Source organism: Opisthorchis viverrini, assembly GCF_000715545.1.
Source record: "Opisthorchis viverrini unplaced genomic scaffold opera_v5_69, whole genome shotgun sequence".
In the NCBI taxonomy this organism is placed as follows: domain Eukaryota; kingdom Metazoa; phylum Platyhelminthes; class Trematoda; order Opisthorchiida; family Opisthorchiidae; genus Opisthorchis; species Opisthorchis viverrini.
Window position 1 is genome coordinate 706,527 of NW_008751725.1, and position 26,782 is coordinate 733,308.

Sequence of the window (26,782 nt, forward strand, 5' to 3'; positions counted from 1 at the left end):
AAAAATCTCAATCTCCTCCCACTACCAACAACCTAGCTGAATATCCAATGTGCTTGGTGTTGCCTATTACTAAGCCGTGTTAGATTCCCAATTGTACTTATCCCCTTTGGAGTCTCAAATGAGACATGATGCTCAAAGATACTCGTCAATGTTGCCCAGGCGTCTACCTCAGGACTGTCAATCCAATCACTCCACATCAGATTTGCGTTTCACACAGATTGTAAAATCAAAGAAACTAGAACAGTTACTTTTACTTGGCATGGAACGATTCTGTCTAATTCGAAGATAGTCGAGTGCAAGCTGAAAGGCGCTAAATTTGAGTTTTATGTGTAAATGAGGATCTCTTGGTTTGTTACTGTGTACATTCTAGTCCTGGTTGCAAAATTTAATGCATCTTAATTCAAGTCATAAAATTGCAAAGGTTAAGAGAGCAGTATTAAACGTATTTGACGTATGTTCGTCGTTCGTTAGGCCATCAACATATGTCTGCCTCTGACTGATTAGTTCCTATAGTTCTGCTGCTTGGATGCGGTGGGTGTCTATGTGGCTCCGAGCGTGTCGTCTCAACGAGATTAGTTCAGGGTGCACACGACTTCGTCTCAAAGTTTTCAAACACTTTTTCGGGTATTGGTTGCTCTCTATGCATCCCACGAGGAAAGCCAAACACGTGTTTGTCATCGCAAGTCTGGTGCCTAAGCTAAAATAACGATTCAGTTTCTTCAGCCCCTGGGGTTCTTTGCAGGTGCGTAATATTCCGAAAATTCCCATTTATAATAAGAGCAAAGATGGGTTGATGAACATGTCTTCGGCAAGGTCTTTTCAAGTCATACGATTGCAAAGGTTGAGATAGCAGTATTTAACATATTTTAATGAGTGTGGTGTAAATTGACAGGGAATCGAGTGAGACGAGATTGAGCTCGGCACTAGGCTCAATGCTAGCCGACATTTTCACGAGTAAACTTGAAGCTGGTCCCTTAAAGGCTAACATAGAGAATATGCAGCATTACTGCCGATATGTAGACGACATCTTCACTGTTGTTAACAATAAAGACGAATTGGAATTGCTCCAACAACAGTTCAATAAGGCTCACACTGCCATTCAATTTACTTCGGAAGGGGAAACAGACAACTTCTTCTTCGTTGAACGACGTCACGATGGTAAACTGAAACGATCGGTGTACCAAAAACACATTAACTTTAGCAGCTTCGTGCCAATAAAGCAGAAGCGAAACCTGATCCATAGCCTAACTAACAGAGCGAAGAAATTGTGCTCTGAGGATGCGCTGGAAAAAGAATTCCGAACTCTCACCAACGTTCTGGGAGACAATGGACTGCCCGACAAGTTTATTACAAAGCATTTGAATAGAGAGGAAGCAAACACCATCACAGCCACAGCTGGAATGAAACCAGTTTACATTATCCTCCCGTTTAAGGGAGATATACCGGCCGATCTACTGAACAGAAGACTTTCCACCAGTCTGAACAAAGTTTTCCCGGCCGCAACACTACGAACCTGGTTCACCAGCAATCGTTTGTGCCCCTTTAATCTCAAGGGTAGAGTGCCTGTCCACGCCAAAAATATGTTAGTTTACTCATTTTCCTGCTGCTGTGCAGCGGAATATATCAGATGCAAGACTAGACAACTCGGCCAAAGAATGAAGGAACACAATCCACCCTGGCTAGCTTCTGGAACTAGGAGGACAATAACCAGCTCTGTAGTACAACATTTAGCTGACACTGCACACAACGTGATACCCAGCCAAAGTTTCCGCGTTGTTTACAAGGCGCCGGCCAATCAACCCAGATCAGTACAGCAGCGCACAATTGCAGTGGCTGAAGCTATCGCCATACGACATCGCGACCCGATCCTTTGTCGGCAAAAACGCTTTGTTAGTGTTTTGTACTTAAATGGTCCAACTCACCTCCCCTCACACATGCACCGTGTGCTGAACACACAACTACAGCACCCCGCGCGCTGGCTAGCTCAAGTCCTCCTATTGGCGACCTGAACTAATGGTTCTTTGATAGGTAGCCAATGTCATCTCACTCGATTTCCTGTCCATTTACACCATACTCATTCAAATATGTTAAATACTGCTCTCTTAACCTTTGCAATTGTATGACTTGAAAAGACCTTGCCGAAAACATGTTCGTCAACCCATCTTTGCTCTTATTATAAATGGGAATTTTCGGAACATCTTAATTCAACGAAGGTTTTGAGTTTTTTATGAAAGTGATTGTTGTGATTGTTGTGGTTTCTTTGCTGGATATCAAAGAGAAACTATTAGCCGGACACTAATTAGGATGAGCATTGTAATTATTGTGTTCTACTCAAGAGAAAAACATTGTTTTTTATCCCTAAAGACATGGTTCCTTGAACGGTCAATCGAGTTAGGAACGAACAAACGAGCAGGTTATCCCGAAGAAGGATTTTCCCGCCCTGTTCAGCTTTAATGTTCTGTGAAAACGATCAGTGTTTGTTTTTCTCATTTTGTAACTCAGCAAACCAGTGGGGTACGAGCTCTTCTGAACTACTTCAGCGATGACAGTAATTGAATATCTGTATGATTTTCCGGATTTCCGGAATATGTGCTCTGTGAGTTACGGAAACTCCGAATTCAGATAAGCATCACTGTGTGATTTTTTTTTGTAAAAATTCTATGTCAGATTGAGGAATTGTTTAACTGTAGAACAGTTAATTGAAGATGCCTTACATTCTGGACTAAGAAAGACTCCATCAAGTTAGAGGATGGTCACAGCACTCCTTGCTCGGATACATATTACCACTCCTGTTCTTAATTTTTCCTGGGACACAGTGTTTAAATGAATAACCTTTTTGAAGTTCACCGTCAGGACAAACTGCCTTACAACCTGCATTGAGTGTGATTTTCAACGCAGTATAGCAGTTAAATGAAGTTTTATCCGAGTTTATCACCCGGGTTATCTGTAGATGAGTTAGCCATTCAGGTAGTTCGCATTTACGTATCGATCTTACGTTGCCCGAGCAACATCTGTCACGTGAGGAAATTCACTGTCAACTTAAGTGTCCATGCTCATTGTAGACTTGATGGTTGATGTCCATAGGACAATGCTGAGAAATTTTAAAACACAGGCCCAATAAAAATTCAGTACATTTTCAGAAAAAGAATTTCATTTAGGATAAGTGCTCATATTGCGATAGGCCGTGACTTACAACAATTTATTAAGATGGTAGACAACATGGATACTTTACGCTCGAGTGTCAAATTATGACTAAACACTAGTTAACCAAAACAGATAAATATTGGTTAAATTTGTAACAGCAGGTATACCTATCGGAGTATAGGTTTTGCTCATATTTCACCGCGGAAAGCTTCTGGTAGTCACACTTGTTCAGATCTGGCAGCGACTACAGAACTCTATATTTTGACTTTCTGACTGCGGGAGAAAATCATTATTTTACCTAGCCCGCAGACTTTGCTTGCTATTTACTCGAATTTTACTTGAGTTAGAAGCCTTACTGCTCCGTTGAGACTTCCAAATCAGCCGAATCTTTCATCAGCAGCACCTTAACTTTCAGTTGTGTTTGTCGCAACACGGAGGCAAACTGATATTCAAATAAGGCATAAGCCTAATCGATTTCGGGGGGATATTTCTACTTGCTAAGCTGCAAGAGGGACAAAAACGACTCAGCTCTATAAGTAGTGTTAAAGACACTGTTATGGTTGAAAAGAACCACTCCAGTTGCTATTTCTCAAATGGAAGTTTTACCTCCGAGTCATTGTAATACTCTATGCTGACCAAGGTAGTTAGAAGGTACACTTTGTTCACACATTTAAAATGCTGTTCTTTTATATGCAAGTCAAGGTTGTGAAACTTTAATGGAAGCCGAAAAATACCTTGAAACATCGTCTCTCAACTACAATTAGTTTCGCCCCCTTTGAATATGAGGGTTGTGTTTTTTAATAGAAAACGGGTTTCTATTTTAATCATGGCTCCTCTAATGAAGTACAACCCGCACTATCATGTATACGTGCCAGAATCTCCATCTTCACTTGGATTTCTCTCATTTTGCTCATAAAGATATTGATATCTAAAACATGCTTATTTTCCGTTTTTTTGGTTTTGGAGGGTCCAAAAGATACGCTGCATTTTGCAATTTTTAAATTAGGTATTTGTCCCCTATCACCGCCAACTCCAGATACCTGTTACCATACGGTATCTTGGTTGTCATTAATCTACAAATTTCACGTATTTCCTCAGGCACAAATATCAGACTTTTTCGTGTTCTCCCCAGAAAAGGACACGTAATTCCTGTCCCAAATCACCTATTGGAACACTATGGTGCCAGAGAATAGGTGAAAAATGGTGTGCAATCGATTGAGAACAGATATTCGGTTTTAATACGTTGGCCCATCTTAAACGAATGGAATACGGTATGTTTTGAGCTATCCAGTGTTCAAGGCAAGACAAATGCGCAGTTTCAACTATCAACAAATTGATTGGTGGTTAGTGATTGCCCAGCTTGCCATCATTTTTCATCTATACAGTGGTTGTTTAAGATGGGAAATGCGTGTCCGTTACTGGGGAGCTCAGAGCTGTTGATCTTGGCAGAACACGAAGAAAGTCTGATATTTGTCCCTGAGGTAGTACTTGACATTTTTTGGATTAATGACAACCAAGACGTCGTACAGTATCAGGCTTATGGAGTTGGCGGTGACAGGGTTCAAATACTTAATTAAAAGAGGAAAAATACTGACGACCTTTTGGACTCTCAGGAACGTGATTACCGAATTTCTTTGGACTAACAAATAGCCGGTCGGTGTTACCACCCACAACTATCGGCGTGCCTTCCCATTGTTTACCCTCCTGGGTAGAAGAGTGGGTGACAGTAAGCTAACAAACATATTCCCTCTTACTGTAAATCTTGCGGCGTAATAATGTTCAAATGCGCGCAGCTTTCCTATAAATCAGAGTTAGACCGGCTTACACTACACCTTCTGGAGTCGCTGACCATTTCATGTGTCACAGTTCCATCCCCTGCGCCATTCCACCCCTCCCCACCCCGATCTGACGTCCTCACACTATTTGGTGATAGAAAAGGGTATTTCTAGTGTAATTTAGCCGTTTGGAGGATGCTTTTATTAGTGAGAGAATCGTCACTGTTTTGTAGCCCCTAGTTTACTTAAAATCTCGGGAGCAATTCGGCCTTGTGGTCTAATTGACTAGCTCAATTTCGGCTTTATTTTCACCAAATCCGATAATGATAGCTTGTGCTAATCCTTTTCTTCTTCCGAAGGGCGATGAAGGCTTGCATTCCATTCACCCGTATGCACTATCTCCACCGGCTCTGTTGAAACAAACTCGAAACCTCACCGAAAACAATAAAACGGTCTATGAATCAAACGTCCTTGAAATTGAGGAGGATGGTGTTAGTACAGGTTTTTGTGATGGTCGTTGGTTCGTCCCTTGAAAGATGCAAGTTGTTTGCAAATGTTTCATCATCAAGCAAGCTGACATCATCAGTGCGACCGGATTGGGTTCCATTCGCAACGTACTGATGTTATCCACTTATCTAGTGATGAAACTTTCTTGTCGAACCATCCTGCCATCAGATAAGTCAATAGAAAACAAAACATTTTTTTCTGTACTCGAAGTGGCAACTGGCCCTAGACGGCAAACTGTGTAAAAGTATACGACTGGCAGAGTGCTATATCGGAGCCCACAGAAAAGACGTCCGTGAAAAGCAGAACTGCAAAGAAACGCCGCAAAGCGATGCTTCTAAACGGTGACACTGTTGCAAAGTATAAAAGCGTTTTCTCCTCTAAAATGCCTGCTATTCCACTCCAGTTACATCGCGAAATCTCTCGAGGTAGACCATGCATTTTTGTGTTTACTAATGTTCTTTGAAAAATGTTGTCAGTCCCATCAATATTGTCACAACCAGTTTGCTTTATTGCTGCCTTTCTAGACAATACTGTGGAAGACAGCAGTTGTTTTTTATTTCGCATAAATACCTGCATACCTGAAGGTCATGTCCAACAAACAGTGTATCATCCTCGTGTGACCTAGCCAATTCGATCAAATGAAACGTGTCCAGAATATTGTTGACAACAGAGCATAATCAACGCAAAGCATGTTTAGAAAGATATTCACTGTCTTGTTATGCATTAGTCATTCCCCCGAATCTCGTTTTCACTAATCAATAGGAGACGGGTTTTATCTTTTCGACTAGACATGGCTGTGTATGTATATAGATAAAAAATGTTCCTGAGCTCGTATCTTAGCAACTATAAAGTACGCATAGTGCTGATTGGCTGGAATGTGTAATTAGGTGTCTGGTCGATCGACACAACGGTAGGTTGAGGGGTTGAGTGAATAACATATATTTTAAGTCCCAAGTTTTCTGTTTTTTAGTCTTACCGGTTCACACACTAGCAAAGGATGAATCGTTTGATGATATGTAACTGCAGATTCACTTTCAGTATACCGACTGACGACAAATTGAAGCACGTTTCGCGTACTCGAGCAGTTGGCTGTTGTCGAGTTTCCAGACTTAATGCAAACTTGTCTAGCAAACAGAATTTGGTTAATTAGCCATCATCTTAATAAGTGATTAATGATGTGATATAAAGATAAAGAAACGCCTTTTATCCAATTTTTTGCTGGAAAGGTTTCTAGATTTTTTTTATTTTTAGCGACAGTGAAGTACTTGATCATTTTGTGTTCTAAGTTTTAATCCTCAAACTGTGTCCTACCATTACAAATTTCGTTTCTCATATCGTCTCCTATTTCAAATGCAGAATCACAGAATTTTTATGTGATCCACTCGTACCATGGAGAAATAAATGAATATGCATTATAGAGCCTTCTTTAGAATGGATGCGAATGTGATGTCCACAAAGCTGCTTGCGATGTGACGCTGCTACTGAGGATGCATGGATGGTTGCTCAAATCTGTCTCGGAGCGATATCTGGCGACTACATTTTAACTGGTTCGCAAGTAACTGAGAGGGATCTAATCTCTAAAGAATGGTGCGATGACAGTTTTCAAGATGACTTTATCTTACTCAAAGTAATAAGACGGTTGGCAGTTTTTCATTGTCCTCAATTCAATACTGCACACACCCACACCTACAAGTTCTGGCCACAGGGTTGGCATGACCAAAAATGCTGTGTACCTGCACATTATTGTACTAACAGAGTATGATCAGCGGCTTTTTCTCTGTAAAGACACTCACTGCACGCTGTTTAATTGTTTCATACATTCGGAAACTGACTAACACAGCGGTATCCACCTGTTATTCAAACTTGAATGCAAGCTTCGTCTGTTGACCATTAAAAGTATCTGGGTTTGTTACAAATTTTACTTATTTGAGTGAATTTTAATCCCTCTGTGTTTGTCCCACCTTGTGAATATGTAAATGTACTTTCTTCTTCATTATCAACTTACAAAGTGTGATAAAATTTTTAGCTTGAAAGATTCGACTGCAACTTTACAGCTGACTTATGACTTTACCCTAGATATTTACCCGGCCACACTTACAAACCTACTTCCGGACCCGGATAAGGATATTGTTGCTCAACTTACCCGGCCACCACTTGGTAACCCACCACGGTCAATTGCACCTACTCAACAATGGCGTTTCGAAAGCTCGGCAAGTAGTGTCTGGGAGGTTGATTCGTTACGGTTTGGCGATGACGCCCAGGTCAATGCCTTCGATGCAGAGTTCACGGTTACCTTTTGGCTTGTGAGACAGCCTGGTGAAATTCTCCCACCGGATGCCACAGTGGAGGACAGGGAGGAAACCGTTATTTGCAGTCAGGATCAGGATGGCAAGTGTTTTATTCGCAAATGTTATGTATCAGGGATATCCTTTTCCCTTAACTTACTCGTAGAAAAATTACCTTAAGCCGTGTCCGCCAACTCGTTGTGTCAGGTCAAGTTCATTCGAACTGTATGGGATGGGACTTAACGGCAAACAATCTGCATACTAAACAACAATCCAAGTAGAAAATGGGACGCTGTAATGAGCACACGGACACAGTTTTCAGTTTTGCGTGGAATTAAAAAAGATGTGTCTGACTGACCGTTTTGAGTGTCGACAACACAATTCAAGAAAGCAATGGACGACCTTCTGTCAAATCTCTATCGATACTCGAATGTTCGCCAACGTTCTTGTATGCTCACCAAGACTTTGATTACAGTTCCACCACCTTTGCTTAAATAAAACCGACGTTATATTGAAGCATTGGATTTATGCCTTCGCCTGCATTTGTGTTGCATCGTGAATCTATCTAGATGACGTCCTTTAGGTTGACCCATCAGAACATCATATGACTTTTTGTGGTTCCATATTTCACGAATGTAACAGATAGCGAATCGTATACTGACTGAGCACAGTCATTTTTCCGCATGAGGTCACCTAACAACTAAACCGCAACTGCAGTTTCCATAAATGTCCTCTATGTGTGGCAAGAGATGCATTCCGAAAAACTTTGACTACCAGCAGTTTAAAACAGAAAACAAGGTTATCTTTGGTTGGTGACGATTTAGCGTGTTCAGGAATGTTGGAACCACATAAGGCTGATAGCCTAGACTCACTTCTCCAGCGAACCTAGTCTGATACCGAGCACTGACTTACGCACCAATGGAGGCGTCTGAGTGTTACACCACGAGGACTGAGGAGTCAATCGTTTAAAGCGCCTAAATTTTTCATATCTGTAGAGTATTTTTAAGCTGCCTACTTCAGTAATGTTTGCTTTTGACAGCATTAAGGATGAAAGTTAGTGAGTGTTGTTCGTGCCCGTATATTACTTCCACTGTCGGTACAGTCCCGGATTATGCGGCTTCCATGATATGCAAATCAAACAAACCTCATAATTATTATTCAGATCGGAGAAAAAGGTTGGGAAATATGAAAGTGTAAAAATCCTGCCAAACAAAGGATAACTTTCTGTGTCTTGTTGTTAAAAGTTTTCGCAAGCGCATGTTCCCCAAGTAGCAAGAAAACTTTTTTTGTGAAACCCCGGACCAATAATGTGCCTTCAGATATGAGTTCATCTTCCAGATACGTGGTAAAACTAAGTGATGATGGATAGCAGGCAGCTCTGACGAAACGCGTCTTTGGAAAAGTTTAGCTGGTTTAATTCACACCTTTAAGCAGCCTGAGTTGTGGAAATTCCAGGGTACGGAGATCATCAAAATTTTCAAGGATAGCTTCTATATAAATTCATGGAGAAGAGCCAGCATTTTACGGAGATGATGGTTCCTTGGAAGTTAATGGCAAGTCCAACAGCTGGTCGGTGGTAAACGTGACGTCGCTTAAGCTTATTCGCTTTGTTAAATTCAGCAAGTAATTTGGTGTTACCGCACGGTGGCCATTGTGGTACAGTGCTAAATTAATACGCGTTTTTTTACGGTTGTCTTTGTTTGGGATAGTGCCAGAAGACCGACTGGTGTTCCAAGTCAAAGTCTTTGCCCGAAAAGCTTGAATATAGGAAAGTATAGAGTAGTACGGGGCTATCAATTTTAGGAAACATATTTTAATCCAAAGGTCCCGTCTGGTGACCAACTATTATCAAGAGTACATAAAGGCTGAATGAGTATCGTTTAGTAAAAATCAAGTGGTCGCTTATACATGCACACCATCGCACCACAATAAGACAGTCTCTTGTGACGAAAAGTTGTCCTGAGACGGCTTGTCTCTGTGATATTTTGGAAAAAACTTTCAACAATAGCTACCAATGATGAGCTCCAAGGATCTGTTTTCATTCGTAACCAAGATGGATTTATTGACAGATCACAAAATTAGAGAGTTCTATGCACTCTCCTTATTGAATTATCAGGAGTGTAGGCAAAAACGTCCATTAAGTGGTTTGTCCTACGTAGTTGCTTAAGAGCTCAGCTCGATTCACACGATGGCCTTTGTGTTACTGTCTCGCTCCAGACTTTTTGATGTCACCTAAACAGTACTCACTGAGATCGCTTTAAATTCACCAGAAACTAATTGTCATGCACATGTAGTAGTAGTCCACAAATAAAGGTTCATTCAGTATACGTCAGTTTCTCAGATAAAAAACCGTGCACTGAAACACAGTGGTTTCAGCCGCTATGGCCTGTTTGCCTATATTTTAAAAAAACAAGAGACGGAGAGCCATGCGTTGGAGGTGATGGACCAACCTGCTGACTACACATAGATTTATTTTCCAGTGTAACAGTGAAGGTAGTGAAGGCAATAGATTTGAGGAATACCGCCGTATCTTGCAAAGTCGCAAACAACTGACTGTCTTCATCCTGGGGTACCTATTCGGGCAGACTGAAGTTACCACTGAGACTGGATTATGTAGTGTTTCATGAGTGTATGGTAGATCGACACTCGACAAGTTACGGGTATACGAGCGAATCCGGCAATCAAACAGTTACAGTGCACTAAGAGAGAAGACACTTCTTCAAGTGCCTTTTCTTGCTTTTTCCGCACCAAAGAAACATAATTTTAGGCCACATCTGTGCATATCAGCTCTATTTCAAGTTCTTTGCCAAATTTCAATCAGGGAATGAAGTGCTCTAAGTAACTTAGCCTTACTGAAACACCATGTCCGTTTGTTCATTCTACACGGACGTTGAGTAAATTTACACCAACTCAATTTAATACAGCTTTCATAACAAGAACAATATTTCCTTACATGCACACGCACTCTTACTTTCCGTTCCCATGGGAATTTTGGCATAATCTTCCACAGCAAGGAGCAAACACGATACTTCCTCCTTGTAGAAAGATTACTCAATTACCTCGGAATGAGAAATCCAAGTGCTCATAGTCTGAACACATTGACAACCGAAGGGTTGAAAATGAAATACCGATATCTTGTCTGACAGTCACAGATTCTGTCAACTGGGCCACGGAGAATCTCACCTAACAAACCACACTTATAAAGTTCAATCTCCCATGGGATGTACCACCTAACTAACAAAAAAGCAGCCGAGGAATTTTAAAACCGTCAGTAGGCCATTTATGTAACTTCGAAGATAGGACGGATGTTGGCATTGTCCACACACAAAAATGCCCTAAGGTTTCGCTAAATTCCTGAATGCGAATTTCGAATAAATCTAGCACTATGTTCATTGTTATGTGTGCCCGAAGTTCTCATCTTAGGATTCACCAAGTGCTTTTCACCTTACATAGAGCCTCCGAGTCATTTTACTCGCTTACAGTCTTCAACCACATTGTTAGAGGGATAGATAGTAAACGAACCTTGTTCTACTTCCACGTTAGTCGCGGTTGTCACACACTTGACACAAAGACCTGAAGATTGAAACGCATCGGACTACGTTTGGCCTGAAGATAAGCCCAAAAGTTCCCCCGTGCACAAAACGCGCATATAGTTTGTCCATTTGCTAACATCTGTATTGTTATTTATACAACTTGAGTTAGCACATTGCATTTCATACATGCGTGAGATAGCGTACGTGTCCTCCACCACAATGAGGCGATAATTTCGAACATATGTGTACAGTAGAAAAGTATGAAGAATAACTTGAATAAAGTCTCATCTGTATCGCATATAGCTAAAGAAAAAAAATACTGTGCGGTGATCGAAATATATTGTGATACTTGACAAATCGTAACCTGTCGACACCATCGGTTGCTAGCTATCAAATGACTCACTTCTGTTGAACAACATTGAAAAGTGAATTTCAAAGTTTTTGATAGCAGTTACTTTTATGGATATAAAAAATTTATGCAGTGTGAAAAAAAGGTCGAGGACCAAAAGTTACATAAGTATTTTGATTCCAAATTGGCCAACTAAAAATTTTACTTACCATTCTGCTGTACGTAAACCTCACTAAGCCTGTCGGTCTCAGCTAAAAAAGTTTAGACTGTTGCGATTGGTTATCCTAAGTTCGCAAAGTCTTGCGAGTAATTTTTGTTTGTTTTGGACGCACTATAAGCACCTTTTTTTAAATCAAGAGAGCATATGCTATATCCAGATGATCCATTCTAAAACACTATTCGAAACACACTCCCCATCTCTTGTCAGAAGTCAACTGGCGTTTCTTCTCGATTAGCTTTCGCGAGTGTCGCCTCATCGTCCGTTTGATGGCTTCATTTCAATACCAAATGAGCGATGTTGACAATGAACCCAGGAAGAAGACGGTTTGGATGTTCGGCCCACTTCCGGATGAATATTGCCGACCGAGTGATTTGAGTCGCGTCACTTGGCATCATTACGCAATTACGTTCAGTCGCAGTCCTTGGGCATCAACTTCGGAATTTATCAGCTTACAGATTGACGGACAGGATTTGGGGATGCTGGGAGTTCCGATAGAGACACTCATGCCTGCCAATCCACCATATATTCCATCCGAAAAGAGAGCGAAACCAAGGTTAGCATCTCCTCATAAGGGTGCTCTTTTAAACCTTCAACCTTTATGAAATCTCTGGCATACTCTGTACTCAGGTGTTACTTGAAAGATGTTTGAATGCTCTACGCTCAAGTTAATCTAAACGGATGGTTACAAGCTTTGGTACAGTTTTAAAGGGGAATACTACATGACTAAACAAATTACGTCTATGCGTGTGTCGAAACGGATTCGTAAGCATTTCATTTGCTCAAAACGTATTGAGAACCTCACACGTGACTACATTTGACTTTCTCAGTGGACGTCTTGCATATGCAAATTAGAGTCGGCATTGACGCATGCACATTGACCGTGGATTAGATTTGTGTTTCAATATAATTTTCAGGCCATATAGACTTCCTGCACAATGGATGAAACAGATTAGGATTAGAGGTGCATGCATTCTAATGTAGCTGTGAGAAGTCTGGATTGTGGTATACAAAATTTTTTATCCGGTTTGGTAACCATCCATGCGGTTTCGTCTTATGCATGCAATTTGAAACCCTCGTTTCTATCAATTAAAGTCATCCGTGGCTACCTGTCTTGAACATTGCGTGAATGTATCAGATTTGTCGACGTTTTTGTGGTTCGTGTGTTGGTCGAGTAACCCGACATTACTTAGGCATCCTGTTCCAGTTACAGATCAGTATTTTCACTGGGCATTTATCCGGCATCCAGTTCGGTCACATCATTTTCCTCCTGAAAGGTAACGACCTATAGGTGTTCATTTATAGGCACATGCCTCCGAACGATCTCATCTCATAGGATCCCGTTAAGTGTGGCAAGGTTACTCCAACATTACACGTCTTCACTGTCGAATTCGAATCATTACTGTCGTTGTATGGGTGTTCGCATACTTTCACAAGATGTCTGCACCCATACTATACTTGTGTGATCACGAAGCAGAACATCCGTGCCAAGTCTTCATTGAATTAACTAGCATGCGGACGGCACCTTTAATAGCCCAGTGCGAGTTATCCTCCATTTATGGCGGGCACATTTCTTTTTGTTAGTAGTGTGAATATGTTTTGAAATTTTCAAGTGGGATTTTGTCTTGTAAGTGAGTCTAGTCTGTGCCGCAAGGCCAAGAAGCACTTCGTGATGTTTCATTCTTATTGCTTCACAGAGGAGTCTGTCGTTAAGCAAAACAAGTAGAGATGCGGCTTGAACAGGGAAGTGCTGTCCGAAGCTACTCCACCTTAGAACGAAACCTACCGGATATCGAGATATGTGAAAGATGATAAAATTGCATTAGTCATTCAGCCTGGCAGAAGGTCTAATTAGGGCCGCGTATCGAGACTCGCACAGCTTGGCACAGAGCCTGACGTCAACTCCGTTCGCCATCCATCGGAGTCGAGCTATGTTTAAAAAGACTTGGTGTAGACTCTGACTACACCACTGAATAAGATTTTCTTTGGAATTCCAGTGCATTCAAGTTGGGGCTTCACAGAGTTGACCTTCAATAATCATCACAGGAATAAACAGGCGAAAGGCTGGCCTCACGGAAAATAGGCTTGGTGATGTATTATGTTGAACTGGATAGCGAACGTCTTTGCTGCAGCAACATTTTTTTTTTTTTTTCAAGATGTTTTGTCAGTGTTCCAGGGAATGAAATGCCATTGGAAACTGCAGGTGTGTATTACGAAAGGTCTTGTTAAGACTGATTCGATACAGGGTGAAACAAAACACTGAAATTTAGGGCACACACGACTACTTCGCTAGTACATTGAGACCCTCTTATAAACTTGCGTGTGCTGCTCGGTTAGCTGAAAAGTGCCCATAATGACTGGTCTTTTTAAGTATTTCCCCAAAATCTACTACCGGTAGCGCCACTTTCGCCTACTAAAGGCGAAATCGCAATTCTAAATGGATGCCGACTAGTGGTAGAATTGATCCGAAAAATCAGCTTTAAATGTTCTCTTGAGGAAATCTACACAACCCACGGCCGGTTTTGCTCTTTTTGGGGTTCATCAGGTGAGTTTAATCCGCAGGTTTCCACCAACTTCAACACGAATTGAACGAAATTCATTCGCATACCAGTTTGTTTTTCAAATGGACTCACCTGAAACCCAGCTGACTCTGTCATTCATGATATACTTCTCCACGTGAATGAGCCGCACCAGGTCGTCTCATGTTCTAGCTAATGCGATATTCGCTATTCTGGAGGCTCATCAAGTAGGCGCATTCAGTCAACCTTATGTTCAACTTTAGCCAAATTCTTACGGGACTTTTGAATTATACTCGTTTCTACAAACCTTTGACCTAAAACCATGTTGATGTGCCAACGAGCATAGTTCGCAAATTTTGCACAACTTGGGTTCAAGTAGAACATAAGGTTTGCCGAAAACCGGAGACTGTGCCTACGTGATGATTTCAAGTAGACCAAAGCGGACTTTGGGCCACCAAAGGGCCTTCAGCAATCCTATAAGCAACCTTCCTTCAAGACAATGCACTGAGACGTCGCAGATAGCGTACCAGCTGAAACATGAGACAACCCGATACAGCACTTTTGGTCCAAGAACAGCATCATAAATTGGAGATCCAGCTGGAATTCAGTTAGTTTTCTTAATAAAACAATTTTTTCTACATAAATGTTCTTTCACAAAGCTTCAAGTAGTTATAAAGTCCCTTTTTCGGCGCCTCACCTTTCCGCACCACCCGCTTCCTAAACAAAAAGATTCCAACCAGACCACGAATCTAGAGTGCAATCAAAATCTATCTTGATTTTGCATGCCAATCTTACTGGTATGCAAAACCTTAGTTCAAATCAATAGTGCAGTCATGAATAACCGGGAGTAACCATCATCCCATAAATGTCAATGTTAGCGTTAATAAAAACTACAACCGTAATCCTGATACATACGTTCATTTGTCGTTAAGCGACAGTGAATCAACTATACTGAATCCTTCGGAGAATCCACCACAATAACTACTGCGCTATTGGAGTATTGTACTTTCCAGCTCCGATGATCGAACATCCATGAGAAGTAAAGGCGTTCACCTGTCTCTGAATATGGCAGTTCCTCGTAGGAACTACTGTGAATTTAACTATATGGCAGTTGACAAGGTGATCCACTGTTTCATTTGATGCGACTTTTGGAACTCGGGAAGGAACAGTTATCAACCTATCACCATGCAAAAGTGTGTCGTACTCTTCCCTCGGATTGTTTACCCCTATCAAAATACTACTTGCCAGTAGACAAAGAACCTAATGCACCTGTGGCGCTGCAGAAATAAAGATGACAAAGCTATTTTCCCCATATTAAATTTTTATCACAAACCTTTGGCAGAATCTCCTTGGTATTTTTATAATTTACCAAGATGGGTTCTCTTACAGGAGAATAGAACAGCTTGGGCTAGAAGCAGGGGTGTTTGTTCCAACCTTTCAGCTTTCTTGAAAATAGGCTTAGGATAAATTTCAATCAAGTGGGCTTATACACTTTACGGATCATTTGAGCCGGCATTCCCACCCGACTATACTCCATTTAACGCTTCACTGGTCGCTTCTTAACTCAATCGGTTAGATCCGGTATCAGCAGTTTTCACATCCTGGCACGTGCACCCCTTTCATAGTGTTTATTTGCTGTCAGTGCTAAAACATATTTATTCCAATGAACCAAATGAGTCGCGAATCAAGTGTGGGCATCTCCAGTGCAGAGTTAGCTGGTCGAACATTAAACTGCTTGGGCGAGAATCTCTCCAGTTCATGAAAGAAGAAAAATTCTCTCTGGGCATTCTGTTTCCAGTTACACCTCATAAGGTCAATGGGAATTCTGAATAGTCCAATACCGGTTTCGCACTTTTTATTGCCCTCAGGATATATTTACTGGAAATGGCAAGGATTTAATTTAGTTTTGTAAGGTCCCCATAGAAACTAACAGTTCTGTTCATCTTTTTTTGTATAATTAGTTTGTTGTCTAGACTTATTCAACCCCATGCCGCACAGCTATCGCATTAAACTTGAGAGGATGACCATATAAAAGCTAGAGTAAATAGTTATCAATAGCTGTGAGGTACCGAAAAGGAAAGAAATTGAAAAGAAATGTTCTGGAAAGCCAATTTGATGCAGAGATTAATTCAGAGGTTAGTTGTCAAGGCAAAGCATTCTGTTACGTATTTGAAGTAAAACGGAATAGCAGTGAAAACAACATGATAGAATACGTGTGCAAAAAAACATTCCAATGCGATTACCCGAGACGGAATTAATCCTCAAAAGCGTATAAAAAAGGAAGAAGCCATGATTTATTGACGAACGGAGTGAAGATGCATTGACACCTACGTTCTTTACTGTTAAGGAGCCTGAGCTAGATTGATCATCACCGATAGCAAATTATAGCGAACAGTAAAATGCTCGATAAATTTTACTGGCTAGAATTTCATATAAAACGTCCCAACACTTCAGCGGATTAAGTTAGCTGATTCGGAAACCAACCAACACGGTGAATTACTGAAGATTTCGATACCTGAAAACATACTTGTAAACAGTTACACAGTTTGGTCAAGAAATTATGCGGCAAGTGAGGTTATCATAACACTCTGTCTGGATTACCCGAGTTGCTTTTTACTGGCATCAAAGTGTTCTTAAAGTATTCTCACCCATTAACGAATTTTGAAACCAGACGCGCAAGATTAGAGGCATAGCCCTAAACCTCTGAGTAGAACCAATAACAAACAAGCCGAAGAGCGTAGAAAGTTGATATTTTTCCTTGCGCTCAGATGACCTAAGGAGATAAGGCCTGCGAACAATCGTGTGAAACTTCTTTGTGCTTGCTCTAGGGAGTAGAATTGTGCGGTCGCTTGTCTTTTCTGAGGACGTAGGCGGACTTAGAAGTTGGTCAGGGGAACCAGAATACGGTGGCACACTCGTTTAAAAAAATAACTTATGGGGGTTATACGTTCCGTTGAATCTAAGGTTTACGGGTTGCCTTTAGGTGTGTAGGTCTCCGAAAAAAGCTGTAGACGTAACACACAATTCATTCAGTAGAAGAACATTACAGACAAGGAATTCAGGTGATTCTCCCGTTAAAACCAAACTGTTTTGAAAATGGGTGCATTTGTCAAAAACAAAACTATGTTGCCTGGGAGAGATAGTATGAAAGCTGGGCGAATCTCTTCGATCTTATAACAAGCAGATTGTAACTGCCAGACTGGTTGAAGGTAATAATTTGATGGTCCTGCAGTGCAAATTTTCTCCCCTCACAAACGCACCGTCTCTTTTTGATTTACTGTTTGTTTTTATCAAACTTCAGGCTGTCATCTTGTTTAGTGAGGCGTGTTAGTATTTTGACAAATAAATCTGTTCATTCTGGCAGACATTCAGCGGAAATCAAATCGGAGTTAATCGACCGTACCATCTGTTGTAGAATGATCGGTGACTTCTATCTTTCATTAGCTGATTTCATTCGCTTGCCCCCGGAACACCAAATAATACCCTTGTGTGGGCGAAAAAATTAGTGCTTTGTTTTTGGACTCATACTGCACGGTTTAGAAACTTCCCGGCGTTTTCGCTCGCCAACCGAATGACTCTTCAGGTCATAAGTCTACTAGTTTTTCCTTCACATCACGTTTAAATTTCCCCGAAATATTTGTCCTTCTTGCCTGGTTCATGAGTTGTTTATAACGACAGTGGCATTTACGAAAGACAAACGTGCCTGCAGCTTTTTAAAGACAGAGTTGAGACCGAAATTAACCCAGTCACAAAATTGAGGACTAAGGTGGTTTGAGGTCAGTACGGTCTGGTGCTCTCAGAAACACCGTCACCAACCCAATTCGGGGAAAGGAGGACATAATCATTTATACAAAACTGAATTTGATCCTGCTGAGCCTAAGGAGAGCGCGCTTGGATTATACCTCGTCCAAATAGCCTGGAGCTAAAGAACGACAGCAGTTAATAATAATAATAATAATAATAATAATAGCTTGAACACCAACCCATCTCTACGTTACACCAAGCCCTCTAACTGATAATGTCACCCCCGTTAACGATGAAACGTTCAAAATCAAACTGCCTAGCTCAGCGAACAAACCAGCAACAAATAACTAAGTTGCTGAGATAGAAATGGATCACCTGTTGCAGGCGCATGGCCTGATTGAAATGATCCGGTCTGTGCTTGCGGTGAAAAATATTGTCCCCTCAAGCTACTTCACATAAACAAGTAACATACATTCACTTCCTATTCTAATTCTACATTTTTTTGCCTGGGAGACTTATAAAAGAGCGGTAGTTTGAAATCAATTTCAAAAAGAGCGGACAACATGAACTCCAGTGTATCAAACTGCCCTTATTTAAAAAACTATTTGATTCAGTTGGAGTGACTATTCCAAAAATTGTGAGGATATCTCGCTCTGGTTTTCAAGTGAATGCAAACACCTCAATTTTATCTTTTGCAGCAAAACTGCCCTTACTTTGTGGCATGTGGTTTTAGGACGGGTACTCTATTTTAACTAATTTTGCCAGGTGGAATGTGCTTCGTTCTTTCGACCGGCATCTACAGCCCAGTCTGAAGGACAGCGCAATATGTTCACCATAGTGAAAATTGGAATATTTTCTAGATGATTGATACACTTAGAAAAGCACTCGCACTAGTAACTTATCGGAAAACTGTATTGGCCAAAGCACGCTTCATTTTTTGATGCTCTCAAACCTGAGAGAATTTGCCGGTAACTTTCACTGCTTCAGGCCCCAGTGGTTGATACGAGCTAATCTGTAGGTAGAACTGCTTGTTCACGTGGCCCATTTCAGAGGGATTGTGTGAACCACCCCATTCCCTTTCTTTGCGAGATGCAGGCATTCGTCAGCTAAAGCTTGAATTTTTATTTAACCTGAGCTCGCTGTTTCCCCAGGATCCTGCAGTAGGATCCTTAGACACAATACATAATCTGTTCCATCAGCCGTACTTCGGTGCTGCCATTTTCCTAGGATTTCCAGAGAGAGAAGGGCGCTCTATGTGCCGATCCAAATCACTGCGTTCATTACCATGGAGTCAATATACATCAGCGCAGGGTTGGGAAGCATGCTCCAGCATACATTGTTATCTTTCCTTCTCGGCATCCTCCAAGCCTGGCAAGGGCTTACATTTTGTATCCCAAAGACTGTTCCAGAATCTTGGCCATTCCTGATGATTTTAATATATCATTTTTCCCATTTAAATTTTGGAATTTTTGTCCAAGTCATGACCTACTGGTTGGGCAATGAAATGACGGAGNTCATTACAGAGTGTAACATCAGTCACGCGACCAGCAGTGATACTGCTGATACTGCCACGAGAAAATACGTTCAATAAATCATTCAGCAAAATACGTCTTTGTAGATTAATGCGTCCGATGACTGCTCGCTGTTTCATATTCTCTTGCGTGATGGCTCCGCAGGAATATACTTTAAACCTAAACACTGTACGTAGCAGTCACAAATGTGTTGTTGACAGAGTTGCTAGAGAGAGTGTTGCCAATCTGAGGATTTTGGGATGAGTTCTTGAGGTTTATGATATTGTGTAAGGGCAGATAAGCAAAACTACCGATTGTTCGCCAAGCTTCTCTGAACTGATGGCTCTCCGTCATTCCTAAACTGAGAAGCAAACCTCTTATTCTGCTCGTCAGCATTATCTTATCTGGGCAAGCTCTTTAAATCAGTTTAACCTTGAGCATAGTGAATGTATCTTATAACCCATAGAATATGGTAGCTATTTTCAGAGGTTAAACGTATCTTGTGACGAAAGCCTTCCAGTTTGGGGTTCTTCTATGGGAAAAATTACCGCATTTTAATAAGCTTCACTAACCTGCTTCCGAAAGTGTTGCTGTTGTTTCATCTAGAAGAAATAAAAGCCACTGATCAGGTCAGCAAGATGGTGTCCATTATTGTCTTTCATTCGACAACTGATTTCTTGTCCACTACCTTAAAACCAAAGCAACTCAAAATCCAGTAATTAGAGTGTAGGACGAGTAAATTACGTGCTTCTCGGGGAATAGATACAAGTTCAACAAAAAAACCTCACATTGCCAAAACTCAGTTATGCGTATGAAGCACATTACTAGCGCAAGTCAACAGAATGGTTGGTATTCAGATACTGAATCCCAGACTTGTGCGAGTGGCCTCACAATTCGTAAAATATGTATCAACGTCTTCTTAGTTTTAAAGTTCTTCTCCTATCCTGGTTAGTTTGAGTTGCTTAATCCACAGGCAAGGGTGTAGAAGGGAATTTAATCTGTAGTTACTTGTTGCTCATTAGCTGCACATGGTCTCGATCTCAGCTGAATTCCAGTAGCTGGTTTTTAAGCTGAGCATTCTAACGTAACTCGACAGGTCCGCTGGTTATAATTCGGATGCTTCCAGGCTCCAGTATCGACATTTTTATGACACTTTCGCGTCGAATACCCAGTGACTGGGTACTGACCTGACCGAGGACTTGAATTGTTGACAGGCACTGGTCAAAGTAAAACTCGAGTCCCGTGCTTCCCTCTTTTGATTCGGGTAATCATGCCAGTATGATAGCTACAAACTGTCAAACAGGACTTGAGTAGGATTTCTGAGAGCTAAAGAACGGTTTATGCTTTGGTTGTAAAAGTGTTAAAAATCTATGTAGTCTTGTCTAAGTCAAATATTTTCTTCCAGGAGAAAACAGCTTATAACGCTAATTTGCACAAAACTATAAATACACTTGTTTCCATGGTGTAATTGAAAAGTTAATTTGCGTTCAAGTAGAGCACACATTTGATGGGAACTCTGGGACTGCATATTGAGGCCCAAGATCGAACGGAACCGATGGTGGCCAACCCTATGAGTAACGTTCCTTCACAAATATATTTTTTATGTTATTTGTGTGCCAACGCAAAATTTTTGTTTTTTTTTTGCTGTTTACCAACAGGATTACCATCGGTGCCTGTTTCGATCGAATCACACGCCTGACGAGGCAGCATTTGAATGGCGAATTAGCCGGATTGACTGTGCTCCTCGGCAAAACCGAATCTCCGAATAATTTGCGCTGCATTGCTCAATGTGGCGAATCGCTTCTGGTGCCTAACGTACTAAAGGTAGCTTTTTTGCAGACACTTCCTGATAACTTATCGAAAGTATAAAATCCAGTCTCATTGGGTGTAGAGGGGAATTTTACTTAGCTAATTCATATGAAGTACCATTTACTTGCTTGGATTTCAGTTGACCGTGCATGAAACAGCAAATTCTAAGTTCACAAAGAATCTAGGAATTACAGTACGTTGTTAGGAACAAAGGCACTTTGCGGGCTGTCCTTACTGCTCAAAGTTTCAACAACCCAAAAAAACAGCAAATTCTAAGTTCACAAACAGTCTAGAAATTAGTGTACGTTGTTAGGAACAAAGGCACTTTGCAGGCCGCCCTTACTGCTCAAAGTTTCAACAACCCAAAGTGCTCTTCAATGGCAACAGACCAAACAAAGTTACTTCAAAATGAAGCACATTCCAAGCAAGTTTGCTAAATTAGTCAACATTTGATTGCATAGCGCGCGCAATAACATTATGTTTTCCTCCCCCGCTTAACTTAGTGTCCGCGATATGAGAATGAATCAAGACAATACTGAATACAGATCAAATAAGCTTTACGAACCAGAGAGACGGGTATCTAGAATGTCGAGGTTTTGTGAAATACTACTACGTTGGAAAGAATTCCGGGAGATAACCTGGACGCGGTATCTTCCTACAGATCTACGTTTGTTGTAAACAGTAGGTTGCAAATTCCAAATTCTCACCTGTTTTGCTATCAGTCATGGACGGCGTCTACAAGCAAGATATGCATCTGGAGTTCTAGTTTGTTTATAATTTGTTCTAATTTGCAGTACCTGCGCGAAGACATTACAGTAAATCTGACAAACAACGCTATTACCGTCTATGGGAAGAATTCCAGTCATGTTTCTGAGGTTCTTCGAGCAATCGCCTATATTCGCACCCAACCGCATGTTAGTCCGGACTACGTGGCCACCGTCGCCCAGGCTCGTAACCTCACGCTGTCAACAAAATACAAGTATGTTTTCATGGAAATACTGAATTATCGTGACTCTCATTGGGTTATGCCCGATTTGAGAATTCTCATTCACTTCAACACTGTTTTGTATTTAGAAAACAGTACAAACACCGTATTTGACGAACGTACAAACTAACATGCTTCAAGCAAACTTTCCTGTTTTGAATACTGAGTTATTGTGACTCCCATTGGATTATGCCCGATTTGGGAATTCTCATTCATTTCAACATTGTTTTGTATTTAAAAAACAGTATGAACACCGGATTTGACGAACGTACAAATTAACATGCTTCAAGCAAACTTTCCTGTTTTTTTACTGACAAGCGGGGGTCTTGCCATACATATATCTGTTAACGGGCTGTTTGTAGCATGGCTGTGAGACTTGGACTATTCGGGCAGCAGAACTGAGACGTCCTCAGATGTTCACTAGTCGTTGTCTCAGAACCATACCTCATGTGGGTTGGTGTCGGCGAATCCGTAACGAGGCAGTTAGAAAGCGCGTTTTCGGTTGTGCAACAGGTGCTTCCATTGAAGAATGTATCCAGCACCAGAAGCTGCGTTGGCTGGAACAGGTGTTGCGAATGTCGAACCATCGTTTGCCGAAGAGAGTGCTGTTTTCCGTGCCAAACTCAGAGTGGCGTAACCAGAGAGGTGGCCGACCCTTGAGTTAGCAGAGGATTATGAAGGAGATCACGAAACGCTTGGGTGCTGTCAGTGCTACTCACCTTCCAGGAAGGGGATCGCGCGATCCTCACTATGCCTGGTTGGAGACACTACGAGGTATGGCGGCCAACGATGTTTGTGGCGTTCTTGTTCTCAGTTTCTATCCAGAACACTTGAGTGATAGTCTGGAGGTACAGGCACCTAGGAATGAATGTGGCAGGCTAGCGAGTGATTGACTGGCTGTCGGGAGACGGCTTCAAAACGGTTGTTTTAACATGATCGGATCAAACTTGAAATGGACAAAATAAAGTTTTGAGAACGTAAATAAGGTAGAACAATTGCTTAGTGACTTGTTCCAATCTGTGGAATTATCAAGTATTGCTGACTGACTGATCTGAAACGCTGGTTGTCCAACCTTGGGCTTGAGCGGTAGACTGATCCTGTGAGTGGCTAACCCGTACTGGATGACGAATTTTGTCCATCAGTTATGTGTGATCACCATTCAACCGAGCAGTGCGAAGATATATGGGGACGTTTGAGCAAAGATCACACAGACATGCTGACCTAAAAGGCATATACATCTTAAAAATCTTCAAAGGTTTGACGGTTTCTGGTAGCTAGGTATTAGCTGAACTCAGCTAGAAGTAGAGTGTTTATGGCATCAGCTGCTATCCAATTTCAGGATAATAACCTGGACGGTCAGAAAACGTCCGTCTGCTTCTAGCTTTTCTCCGTTCAAGAAGGACTGATAAGAGTCTCTTGCATCTTTCAGCGCCACAACATGAAAATATAAATGTACCTAGCTGTTTGAAACAGCCATTGTGAGTGCAGGATTATATTTATACTCCATAGAAATGTATGCCCGAGAAATTTACTACTCTCACATCTGCCACAGAAGTATATTCGTACAATGTGAAGACTTAATGAAACGGTCGTTGGTCACTTTCGTCTGAAAAAGGAGGTCATATGTCCCTGTGTTACCTGGGAGAACTCAAACAGGAAGTGAAAACAAGTTCATCCGTCACCAAGATGTATTCTGATATAAAGGTAAGAACAACGATATGCGTTAGAAACTCAATTCATGGTCTGGTAACATCTTTCGCCCCATCCAGTGTTCCGCCCTTACTAACTTTAACGAGGAGTACGCTTGCACCATGTTTTTATCAATAATGTATTAGCCACATCTCACTCACACTGGCAGACGATACTGTTTTCTTGAATACGGACCACTGGCTCTTCAGTTTCCATCTGCTATCGATTGACACTATTGCTGCCTTATTCAGTAGTATAAAAAGCAAAAAATATTTTACATTGTCAACAAGACATGAAAGTACTGTGGTTTTGTTGCCGGTTAACACATGTGCTACTCTGACTTTATGTGTATTTAGGTGCAGTCCAAATGAACCTGTTTCAATTCCGCCAAATGATATCCAGCTATACGTACCAAGGTTGGATCCCCCTTCGCCGCATGAGGTCGAAGTCGCCCATCCCATTATGACTGGATCGGAATGGGTTAATGAAGGCAACAAGTTAGAACGTCCATCAAGCTCGCAGGCTTCACTGGATCGGCAAGCTCCCCCCGGAACTGGTATAGATGGCGGTCGGATCAATCCCTCACTGTCCCTTTTTATACAGGGGTCAGATATAATCATTACCGAATTCCCCATCAACGACTTTGGAGTCCCCATATTCTCGGACATCAAGTTTGTGCTACCAGATGAATGTGAGTGTGAATGTGATAAGATGTTCCCCTATGCTTTCCAGCTCAAATATCCTATTAAAAAGATTACAGCTTTGTTCGTCGGGTACTTCGTTGGCTGACTTGGTTGTCCATAGGAGACGCACGTGACACTTCGGTGCACCTGCCATAGCGCATGTTTATGTCAACTGGAATTTTTCACTTTTGCATCGACCGCCTTCTTGGTTAGTGAGCAGTTATGTTACTCCAAGAGGGTGAAAAGTACCAGAGGAGACCGTCTTAGTTTTGTAACAAATTGTCCGCATCTTATTTTGAGAAGACAACCTATTTACTTCCTTTTACTAGTGTGTCTCTTCAAAAGGCCACACATGTACACCCAACTCCTCGGGAAAGACCACTGCAAAGGAACCAACCAAAAGTGACTTTCCCTGTAATTTTGACTATTTTTAGGAGAGTCTGCCAATAGAAGACGTTCTTGTAGGCAAAATAAAGTTTTTTTTGGTGGCTAGTCTCTTCAGGTTGAACTCACCAGAATATGGCCTGCTTGATTATGAAACATCATGCACATTAGTGTCGTTACTTGTCAGACTTGTGCGAACTTAACATGGCTTTGGACAACCTTGATACCAGACTTAAAAGGACGCTCAAAACAAAGTGAAAATATTCACAATGATATGGCAGACGATCTGCGGTCCGTACGAGGGTCTCTGGTAGAGTTTTATTTAGTGCTCTTAAGGTGATGTCTTTCTACTTCTACCGTGCTGACGGGGTCTGTGGACGATATAGCTATTGTTTACAAGGGCCTGTGAGGTCACACTACGAATGCATTATATTAAGTGTATCAGTGCATTATTATCACACCATGGGGTGCATACATTACTATTTACAGCACGGATATTCCTTTCAGAGGGAACACTGCCCATTTGAGACTAGCTTGACCGTTCCTAGTAATTACGCTTTGTCATTCAGCAGTATTACTCAAAAAGTGTGAACGGGCGCCTGCGTCCTTTATCAAGATGCTCTCTTCCACCTCAAAATCGTCATAGAAGCATTAATTCGAGTTGCTGCGACACATTAAGAAGGACTTCAAATGAACAGTGTAAAATTTTCTTTAGGTTTTACGCCTGTACGGGCCAAAAATATCGTGATCTTCCTCACCAGTGAAACCTACGTCAGCATGTAGTCGCACAAAACACCTAAGAAATGGTATTAGAGCTCATGTTTAAACTGTACTTTGATCGATCTCAGATATGTAACCGGGTGCAAAAGAAGGCAGTGAAATCGACCTCCTTCGCTTAGCTTATTGGAAACAGTATTGCACCCTCCGAGAACCCAGGTGTGGTTGCTTAAGGAGAAATGCGTGCATGGTTTCTCCTCGGGAAACTCGTCCAAAAGAATTCGTTTGACGAAAAAGAACGTCTTCAAATTTTAAAATATAAGGTTCTTTGGAGTTCTCTTGTAGGATTGCTGCAGCAATTTCGGAGGAAGATAAAAGCATGTCTCCTTGGAATTGTTTTTTTAAGTTGCAAGGCTGACAAACTTTCCACATAGAAACCGTCCCATCAACGACTCATTTGTGTTTGTCATACATTTTGTCTCTCATATGACTTGAAATCAAACTGACCGCGACACTCAAGAACCATTATTAGCCTTGTTTAAACAAACTGGTCCCTCCCATACTTCTTGAGAATTCCCTACAGTGTAGACCGTTTGACCAGCACTGAGAAAAAGCTTGTAAGCCCCCCTTTATCTGCTTTCAACGTATATTTCACTGCCACCGTGCAGGAATATTTCTCACACTTCTGGGCCAACGAATTATCCATTCCTATTATTATTATTATTATTATTATTATTATTATTATTATTATTATTATTATTATTATTATTATTATTATTATTATTATTATTATTATTATTATTATTATTATTATTATTATTATTATTATTATTATTATTATTATTATTATTATTATTATTATTATTATTATTATTATTATTATTATTATTATTATTATTATTATTATTATTATTATTATTATTATTATTAT

The 26,782-nt window shown here is 41.1% G+C and overlaps 1 protein-coding gene across 1 annotated transcript in view; it reads left to right on the forward strand.

Moving 5' to 3' along the window:
* Positions 1 to 26,782, forward strand: part of T265_04286 (hypothetical protein) — a gene marked incomplete at both ends in the record, with an annotated part of 49,879 nt that overhangs the window by 5,574 nt on the left and 17,523 nt on the right. Inside the window, 5 exons of the mRNA XM_009168985.1 lie at positions 7,503 to 7,799; positions 12,021 to 12,366; positions 21,243 to 21,408; positions 22,188 to 22,372; positions 24,424 to 24,758. Of these exons, the coding sequence (XP_009167249.1) occupies positions 7,503 to 7,799; positions 12,021 to 12,366; positions 21,243 to 21,408; positions 22,188 to 22,372; positions 24,424 to 24,758 (1,329 nt within the window). The remainder of the gene's footprint in view (positions 1 to 7,502; positions 7,800 to 12,020; positions 12,367 to 21,242; positions 21,409 to 22,187; positions 22,373 to 24,423; positions 24,759 to 26,782) is intronic.